The sequence below is a fragment of the Hipposideros armiger genome, unplaced genomic scaffold (genome assembly GCF_001890085.2).
Source record: "Hipposideros armiger isolate ML-2016 unplaced genomic scaffold, ASM189008v1 scaffold_561, whole genome shotgun sequence".
NCBI classification, from domain to species: domain Eukaryota; kingdom Metazoa; phylum Chordata; class Mammalia; order Chiroptera; family Hipposideridae; genus Hipposideros; species Hipposideros armiger.
In genome coordinates, this window is record NW_017731911.1 from 381,446 (window position 1) to 391,690 (window position 10,245).

Consider the following 10,245-nt stretch of genomic DNA (forward strand, 5'->3'; position numbering starts at 1 on the left):
CGGCTCGGGCGCCGGGGCGACCGGCGGAGGGGACGACCTCGGGGCGAACGACGAGCTGATCCCCTTCCAGGACGAAGGGGGCGAGGAGCAGGAGCCGAGCAGCGACAGCGCTTCGGCGCAGCGGGACCTGGACGAGGTCAAGTCGTCCCTGGTCAACGAGTCAGAGAACCAGAGCAGCAGCTCGGACTCGGAGGTAAGGAGGCTCCGGCGGCCGACCCCGGGGACCCCGGCTCGGCGCCCGCTCACCCGCCCTCGCCTTTGTGTCTCCTCTGCAGGCGGAGAGGCGCCCGCAGCCCGCTCGGGACGCCTTCCAGAAGCCGCGGGACTATTTCACCGAAGGTACGTGTCGGCCCGGGCAGCCCCCGTTCCCGGGCCCCGCAGTTCTCGGCGCCTCAGCTGGGGCCGCCCCCGGTTCTCCGCGCTCGCGTGGCGGTGCCCCCTGTCCTCCGCCTCTCTCGGCGGCAGCGGTCCTGGGACGCGGGTGGGGAGGCGCTCGGATCACGGGGCCCCTGCCGCGGCGCTGTCGCGGGGGCCGGGTCTCACCCTGTCTTGGTCTTGCCCGCAGTGAGAAGGCCCCAGGACGGCACGTTCTTTAAGGGCCCCCCGTACCCTGGGTACCCATTCCTGATGATCCCGGACCTGAGCAGCCCGTACCTCCCCAACGGACCCCTGTCTCCCGGAGGAGCGCGCACGGTGAGCGCCTGTCCGGCCGCGCCGGGGCGGATGGGAGGCCCGGCAGGCGGGATGCGCCCCCGGGCTCGGCGACGGGGTGGGGGATGGGGCCGTCCCGGGAGGATCCCCGGCAGAACTTGTTTGCGGAGTTGAACGACTCTGTGGCGCCCGAGCGTTAGGCTGCGCTGGCCACTGCCTGGATGAAAGTAACGTTCTTTTAAATTCTCCCCCTTCTGCTGAGGAGGGACTTTCGGGTCCACTTCTGGGGTCTCTCTTGGCTTCCAAAATTGCTCGCGCTAAAGGAAAAACTTGGATTTGTGCCGGCGGTGGGGGGTGGGGGTTGGGGGGGGGTCTCGCTTTCCTTCCTGGAGTGGGTCAGCTTTTCCTGGCAGTTGGGCAGTGGGGCCGGGGGAGCTGGGTTGGCGACGTTGCCCTCCGACCTCAGTTTCACTGGGCGGCAGCGAGTTGGTTCCTAAGAAAACCAGTATTCGTGGCGGGTTATTCACAGCCCCCGTCCCCCCACCCTCAGCCCTCTTGCAGGGGCCTCAACTTTTCTGTGGAGCTCGGGATTTTAAACTCGCCGAGATGATTTCGAGGGCAACCCCGCGGCATTCTTCAAGTTGAGGAACTTGGCTTTATTCCCCTTTGTTGCCGACTTTTCTTATTTAAAGCGAGCGCTGCGACACTTTAAACCTGTTAATGGGCGAGCATTGTGTGCTGCGCGCTGGCATTGAGAGCCATGATTAAGCAAATTGACTGGGCCCCAGACGACGTGCAAATGAGGTAGGATTCCATCTCCCCCTTCCCTGGCTCTGAACTCCTGCCCCCCGCGTCGCGAGGGGCGCAGCCCGCGGCTGGCTAGGCTTTTGTGTTCTCTGAGCTGCCACCTCACCCCAGGACCCCCTGCCCTGGTGCTGGGTCTGATGGCAGATCTTAGGTGAGCGCCTGTCTACTACGTGCCACAGGCTCTTGCGTGCTCACCCTTGGGCGCCGCGGCTTCCCAGTGCCAGCCAGTTCCTATTTGATTGGAGGCCGCAGGTGTTGGCGCCTTAGGAACCAGGCTGGACAAACTCACTTTATGCACAAACTGCTCTTCAATGATGGTCATAATTAGAGGGCCTCCCGAGAAATGCTCAGTGCTGAATGGACGATCCCTGCTGTCACGGTCGGTGGAGAGCGGAGGCATCTGCTGCGAGTTCTGGCCGGTGGTGTGCTCTGCTGGCCAGTTGGGATGTGAGAGTGGCGGTGGGGGACTCTGACAAACGGAGAGGGGAGTGGGACCATACAGCCCTCTCACTGTTCAAGCAGGAAAGACCTGCTGCTTTTGCCCTGCTTCGGAGCATCCCAGGAAGCCCTGAATATAAGCTAGGTATGGACATCTGGCTGTTGCTTTTTCTCATTCATATTAAAAGAAAAAAGTGCGAGTAAAAGATGAGCAATACTTATACAAGCGGCAGCAACTTTGTTTAGGTTTTCACTTGAGTTCACCCTGTGTCTGCAGATATAGTTCAGTTCTGAAAGTTTTGGTAGGGTTCCTGTAATGTGTGTGTGAAAAGGTTATGCTACCAAAGTCTCATTTTTCCATTTTCCATTAGATGTCTGGAAAGAGGAGTCTGGGAGGTGTTCACATCTGTGAGTGACCACTGATCCAGGTCCTGGTGCAGATCAAGTCACCAGACGTGTCCTAAATGAGACCAGTTATTTCCCTCCAGCGGGCTGTTCCTTCTGCCTACCCATTTCTCATTAGGGCATTTGGATTCTTCCTCTTTGAATGATGACTCTGACAGCTGTCCATCTTTATTTGCTGCCCCGCCTCCCGCCTGCCAAGTGCCTCAGTGGGACAGACAGATTTTGTGTGTCAATACCCTCCTTTCTTCCTTCTACCACCCTTCCTTCTTTCTACCATCTTACATACTCCTCTGCCTAAAAACTTCCAAAGCTGGGTTCTTGCTGGTACTGAAGATTCCTGAATACCTGTGGGATTTTTGGAGTGCTCCTTGGGGAATCCGACCTTTCCCCTCTGCACGCCTCACTGCCTGTTCATCCATGCAGCTGTTCCCTGCCCTGGCCCATGTCGCCGTCCCTGTTTCAGGCCTGACAGGCACCCTCTCTCTGTTGACACTTGATAAGGGACTTGGTATGTCCTGGTTCACTCTCATACCTACATCTTGTCTCCCTGGTGAATTGCCCTTGCAGAAGTAAGTTCAGTTCCCCCATTGTTTGTGTACCTCGTAAGCTCCTGCCTGCTTATAAAGTTCATTGGTATACGAGCGACTGTTTCCTGCAGTTCAGTCTGCTCAGTAGAACCTGATTTTGACCCTACGCTTGGACATCACGGGCTGTTAGGAAAGCAAGTGAGGAAACCCTTAAGCACTTGTCTGGAGTATAGGGTTGAAATGATGCTTCCCTCGGATGATAATGTTAATGTAATTAATGTAGTTTTTACTGTAGGCAAGCCATAGGCCCTCTGTTGAAGTCCCAGTCTGGTAAAATGAATGTGGATAGATAAGGGGTAGAGGAAAGGGGTGGGATGTGGCTGGGGGGGGGGGGGGGAGCGGTGTGTGTCTGGAATATATAATCTGGTCTCTCTTTTGGCGTCCTAGGTCTGTTTTTGTTTCATCTCTAAATTTTACAGCCTTAGGCTTTGCTGCTCTAAGGCCTATAAGTGGTGTAAAATTGGGTGACCTCAGTTCTCTGCTGTGCTAACACTTTCTGGAAATACCAAGCCAGAAGCAAAAGTGGGGATTGGCTGGAATGTTTTCAGGGTGTTAATTGACTCTAGAAATAATAGCAAGCAGCAGGGCTGCAACACCCTCACCACTGGCATAATTCCTGTTGGGACAACTGGGGGCTGGGGCTGGCCAGTCCTGATATCGGGCCATCTCCTCCCTGGGCATTACCTTTGCCCTCCACTCTGGTTTGGCTGGAAGGCTGGGAAGTGGCCTCTTCCTGAGGCTCTTTAGAGAAGAGGTCCCCTTAACCTGGGGTGTGTGCCAAGCCTCCAAGCTGTGATTCATTCCCATCTGGAGCCCTAGGGACCCTGTGGCCTATGAAGAGGAATAACTGTCACAAACCATCTTTTACTCCTTCCAATAGTCACCCCGAAATGATACATTCATTCCTAAAAAGGCTTCACAAGCTTACTAAACCACCTTGGTGCCATTGACTAGAACTTTGTTAGGAAAATGTAAGTCAAACAGGAGAAAGTGGATGTCAAAAATAGTTTGAGGAATAAGAGCCAAAAGGAAATGTTGACTGTGGTTCAGAGGGCTAGCTAGCTACAAAGTGATGGAGAGTAGTTTGTGACCACACTTGGATTGCTAATGACATTTTGGGAAAGAACACCACTTCTAGGTAGATTGCTGAGGAAATCTATAGTTTTGGTATCCAATCTATAAATTTAAGAGCTGCTCTCCCACAACTCAAGTACCATGCTGCTGACACCTTTCTCAGACCATTTCAGCTCAAGTTTCTGTAAGAAATTGTTTTGTTCTCTGAACGTGTTTTCAAGTCCTTTGTATTCCACTGCTTCCTGTGGGCAGTCTTGCCGATATCCTGGGTGCTCCTGTTTTCTTTCTGACACAAAAAAGACAAGCAGAAATCTTGGTGTATTTGTAGAGAAGTTGTCTGTTTTTAGAAGTTGTGTGTAAAAGCTAAGTAAAACCTTTTCTTTTGGAAGATCGGTATAAACATGCTGCTTTTGGTAAAATTCTTTTAAGTCATTTTATCTAAATATAACTTTTGTTCCATTTTTTTTTCTAAATATAACTCAGGGTTTAATGAGGGTTTTTCACATGGAACAAGCTTTTGCGAGGGCCCTTCCTGCGCCCTGCGTTGTTGAAGTTTTGGCACTTGAATTGCTGGGGTGAGAATTGATGACAAACCCTGTCAGTCTTTTTTGTTTGTTTTTTGTTTTTGGATTGGTGGATCTGGCAGGGAATACCTCCTGCTTGCTTTGTTATAATTTTAGAAAGTTATAGGTTGGTCTCATTCTTTATTGAACTCACTTCTGTGGATTCTTGAAGACAAAATAGGCTAGCACATACACACAAAATCTAAGCTTTAACAGTGTTCCAACCTTTATAGTGACGTGCAACTGTGCAACTGACGTGCAACGAAAAAACTGTGTCATGAAAAAGAATTTAAGTGATTAACTCATTGGGGAAAATCTATCATGCAAAGATCCTACATATATTCCAATTTAGAGCCAGCTTTTACTTGCTAAACTGGGGAAATTTAGATTTGCTTCCTTAAGATGAAGTTGTAACTCCTCGACTTCACCTGATGTTTATTGAGGACCCATCATGGGCAATGGCTAAGGGACTGTGGAAAACGGGATGAATTAGACCTAACTTTGCCCTAAAGGATTTAAAAACTGAGTTAGGAAGAAGTAATGTCAGCACAAACCACTATAACAGGAAGTCTATGTTAATAGTACACAAAGGCCAGAGAAGAATTTTGAGAATAAAGAGAATAGAAAAATTGTTTTGGGCTGGCATGATCCAGGAAGGCAGGTAGAAGAAGTTGTCTTAAACTAGTCTCTAACACACTCAGTCATTCTTTTTTTTTTTTTTAATTTTATTGGGGAATTGGGGGAGGGAACAGCGCTGGGGAATCTGGGAAGGGGAACAGACAAGTTGCCCTTTCGTTCTTCAGTCTAGTTGTGGAGGACGTCACTTCACTGGCCCATGTTGGTATTATCACTGAGCTTTTCCCGGGTGAGGCAGCCACTCGCCGGCCATTGGACGACGGATCACAAAAGCTCACAAAAGTTCACACCAGCTGCCGGCCAGCCCCACTGCAGCCTACACCATCACTGGTGACTCAGGCAACCCAGCTTCAGGTAGAGTTGTTGTTCACCATCTTAGCTGTAGGGAGCGCAGTGTCACTGGCTCATGTGGGATCCGAACCGGGGCCCTAGCTGCTCAGCTGGCGTCCCAAGCCAACTCTTAACCAATGAGCCACTCCGCCAGCCCATGTCAATCATTCTTTAGTTACTGATATTGGTAATTGGCACCTACTGTTGTTCTGGATCCTACGATCAGCACAGAAGATGCAAAAGTGAGTACAACAGAGGTGGTCCCTATCTCTCAACTGTAACTAATTATCACACAAATAAATGTTTAATTAAACTATGACAGGTGCTGGGAAAGTAAGGTGCAGCGTACCAGGAGAGCACAGACGAGAAGGACATCACCTAGTCTGAGGGCTGAGGAAGTTTTCCCTAAGAGGTGATCATTGAGCTGAGATGTGAAAGTGAATAGGAGNGGCAACTCAGCTTGGGCCGAGAATTGAACCGCTGGTGCTCAGAGCTTGCACTCTTGAGTGAGCTCTTAACCAACTGAGCCACTCGGCCGGTCCTTCAGTCATTCTTTAATTAAGAGTAATTCTTGTTAATAATTAAAAAATGTAAACAGTACAGAGGTGCTTAGAAGGAAAAGTAGAAGTCATCTTTCATCCTCATCTTGAAGTTGAACCAACACAGTGAGAGCAGAGGCATGGAGGAAGGAAAACAGTTCAGGGCTATTTGGGGTAATGCAAGTTACTCCATTTGCCTGGAAGGATAAGAGGCCAGACCTTGAATGCCATTGAAGGAACCTGGTCTTCAAGAAGCAGCAGAGAACCATCGAATGTTATCCTGGGAAGTGATGTGAATCATACATGTGCATAGAAAGGTAATAGTGATTGCAGGGAGAGGACCTGGAAGGTGCTAGAATGGTCAGACTTACAGGAGTCCAGGGGTGAGCTGAAAAGGGCTTAAGAGTATCCAAATGGAAAGGAAGGGAGAGACTGGGTTGGTTGCTTGAATTTGCGGGGACGGGTGGTATCGGAGGCAGAAGGTGGCTGATGTCACACTCAGTTCTTAGTGTCTGAACCTCGGTGACCTAGGGGAATGATGTATACAGGTGTGGCCCTGACCTGCTGTCTCTGCCTCCCGGTGAAGGACTGATGCTCACTGACTATTTTGGTAGTAATAGCCCACACAGCCTGTGAGAGGCTCTTACTTGGAGAAACTGCTGAGTTTGATTGGAGACACACTGGGTTTGGGGGGATATTGAGGGAACAGTTGAAACTGCAGCTACTGGATGATGCAAGGGAGCAAGAGAAAAAGGGGAGAGAGGATTCTCAGAACAGAGAAAGGAAGAGGATGGAATGGAGCACTAGCTTCTGACCTGTTAGGAAGTAGTGGGTACTTGTTATTCCCATTTCACTGTCATGCACTTGTAGAGCTCAAGTATCTTGTTCAAGGTCACACCACTGGTAACTGACAGTGCAAAGATTTGAACTTGGTTGTGAGTCCAAAGTCTAGGTCTTTCCATTCCACCCTTGTGACTTTGCACAAATGCCTGACATAACCAGCTCCTCCTCCTCTGGGGAGAAGGGCAGCTGACCTTTGCTTTCCAGTTCAGAAATCCTGATGTGAGTTATCAGTTGAGGTGGAGGGTGGATAGATTTGTTCCAACGTTACAGAGTGGACCTGGGAATGAACCTTCCCAAATAAACAGCTGTAGACGCGAGTAAGTGGCTGCGGTTTAAGTTGTCCCTCCAGTACTGTGCTCCAGAGGCGTGAAATAACTTTCAGTGGGTGGCCCTAGGAACTTCACCACCACCACGTTACCCTGTTTCAGAGGATAAAGGGGTTATCTACTAACAATTGAACTGTTTTGAATTTGGGGACCGTTTTTCCTTGTTGAAATTGGTGAGGGTTTGGAAGAAGATTCAAGTGTGTCTTTAGTGTGGAAGAAGGCGGGAGGCGTACACTGGCTCACCACCCCTGCAATTTGGATTACAACATAGTTTGGTTAACAAACCAAGCCCTGGTGAACCAAGTGTGCAAACATTGTTTCCTTATTGTTCATTTTGCAAAATATTTTATAAGTTAAAAATCAGTCCCAATCATCTGTAACTATTTCAGTAAATTGACCATTAAAGAAATAAATACTAAATGTTTACACAGAGAATTGCAAAGAATGTTTTGGTCTCCCCCTGCTTCTGTGTGTGTGTGTGTGTGTGTGTGTGTGTGTGTGTGTGTGTGTGTGTAAGCTGATCTGAAATTAGGAAAGGAATCAGGTAATTGAGTGCTTTTTCCTTCACTTCCCAAATTATCTTCCAGGTGGTCTCTTTCTGAAAACAATAAGCATGGTGGGAAGATTAATACGAGGGCTTCTGTGGATGGTTGAGGGAAGGTATTTAGTGTCCTCGCTAAGCCCCCCTGGAAAGCTGGATATTACAAGGTGCCAAATCTTAGTGAGATAAACATCTTATACCTCAAAAAGCGGATGAGGCCATTGTTTGTAGGAATGGCTATAGAAAAAGTGTGGTGGAAAGTCAGAAAGTTGTAAATGTGAGCCATAGTAACAGTGATTAAGAAATAGATGGATCTGATGATAAAGAAGAAAAACAAAAGAAGTAGGAATAAGGAGTGTTAAAAGCTGATCAATTTATAAGTCCAGATTTGTTGGCAGCAGTGATTTCTGATACTTGGAATTACACTCTTTCCCATAAATTGCAAAAAGAACATACCAGGGTCACTAAAATCAGTTGGATTTATAACACATACCTTCTGGGTGTTCCTCCCTGAAATTCTTAAGCAAGGACCTGGTGTGAGTACCCTATATCCCTCAGAGCTGGAAAGGGGACCATCCAGCCCACCCCACTGGCGAAGAGCACAAGCTTGGAGATCGTGGACTTGCCCAGATCAAACAGTTACGAATGATGGGAAGAGGACTAGAGCTCTGCTGCTCCCTGGAGCGGTACCCTCTACTACTTAGGGAGATCCACAGCAAGCCTGGTAGAAAGCAGCGCTGTGGGAAAAATGTGCCTCAGAATACTTCTTTATTAAACTGTAACACCTGACCCATGATAAGTGAGTCAGAGATATTTGTTGAATGTTGACAGCATGAATATTTAAACATCAATATTTAAAAAAAAACAGCCCTGTAGGCAGGCACCTGCAATGTTCCAGGCACAATATCACATCGTTTACAACTGTTACCGCACTGAGCACTTACACAGCCGATATTATAATCCCTGTTTTATCCATGAGGAAGCTGAGACAGAGAGCAAGGGCCTAGAGTCACTTCTCTAGAAGGTGATAGAGCCATTATTCCGACCACAATACTGCAATTTCTTTTCTACTGAAAGTCAACAGCTAAATTAATGTGAAAGTGCCATTTGGAGCAAGATACAAAGAAATGGTGTATACAAGTACAGTAAAAGATGAATGATGAGTGACATCTGTATTCACTCTTCCCGGTGGCATTTCTAGCCCTTTCACTTAAGAGGCAACTTTTAATCGCTGCTTCCGCCTGGGGTAGACTTAGACTCCTCATGCCTGGTCTCTTTACAGTTTCAGAGATGATCATTGTAGTTTTTAATTTTTCTTCACTTTTCTGTGCTCTGCAGCTCCATTTAATCTACTTTTCCCCTCCAATTTCCCTGTGTTTTCCTTCTGACATCTTGAGGTGGTAAGCTTGGTTCCTTAGCTACCACGATATCTATTATTATTATATGCACCTGTGGACTTGGTCTATTGCCTACTTCCGACTCCTGACCAGCCCCACTTTCTTATACATGTATGAATATTATTTTACATGTAAATTGGATACAGTCATTGCTTGTTAATTATATTATCTGTTTAAACTGTTTTCTAGCGTGGAGTGCATAGAGGAGAGGTATAGGAGGAATATTAGAGATACGTGAGATAAAAAATACTTTATATTTCTACTTTATAACATACACTTTTCTGTTTTAAAATGCTTGGCAGAGAGAGAGACACTGGTGTTGAAGCTTTGGAGTGGGGAGTACATCATCTTCACGGGTGTTCCCAGGAAGGGACAGGGATGGGCAGTCTGGAGTTGGGGAGAGCCTCTTAATAAGCAGTTCCTTTGACATCGCACTGAAAGAGAGGAGAGAGGAACATGTGTGGAGAGAAGCCCAAGGCTTGAGGGTTGGAGGAGCTTACTCCACTGACAGGCTACCACTTTTCCCTTGAGGTGCCAGTATGGCTAAGGGGTCTGGGTCTTGGGTTTGGCCATGGTTGGCCCGGCCTTGCATATCAGCCTAGCCGTGGTCTGGCTCTGTGCCCCTGTGCCCTAGGGCCCTCTTCGGCAGAACAGGGATAATGTTAGTAGTTGAGGGTCACTGAATTAATATTTTGGCTGAATTGACTGTGTTTTGAAAATAGGATTTGTCCAAGGCTAAAACTCAATATCAGCATCATAGAACGAATCTCTGGGATATAAAAGTAAATGAGAAATGTCATCAAAGTAATGTACGGTATTACAACTTTAAGATGGTTAGTGGCCAAAAAAATTGAATCAATATTTTAATAAGTGGATATTTTCTCAAGGTATTTTATTTTTTATTTTATTTTTATTTTTATTTTTTTTTAAAGATTTTTATTGGTGAATTGGGGGAATGGGAACAGTGCTGGGGAATTGGGGGAAGGGGAACAAACAAGTTGCTGTCCTTTTGTTCTTCAGTCTGGTTGTGGAGGACGTTGCTTCACTGGCCCAAGTTGGCACCATCATTGCGCTCTTCCCGGGCAAGGCACATCAGTCTCCAGCTTCT

At 47.9% G+C, this 10,245-nt stretch overlaps 1 protein-coding gene across 1 annotated transcript in view; it reads left to right on the forward strand.

The window, feature by feature from the left end:
- Positions 1–6: 6 nt before the first annotated feature.
- The window catches only part of TCF7L1 (transcription factor 7 like 1), a 188,092-nt gene continuing 177,853 nt past the window's right edge, over positions 7–10,245 (forward strand). Inside the window, exons 1-3 of the mRNA XM_019623792.1 lie at positions 7–193; positions 276–339; positions 566–693. Coding sequence (XP_019479337.1) covers positions 628–693 — 66 coding nt within the window. The 5' untranslated portion in view covers positions 7–193; positions 276–339; positions 566–627. The remainder of the gene's footprint in view (positions 194–275; positions 340–565; positions 694–10,245) is intronic.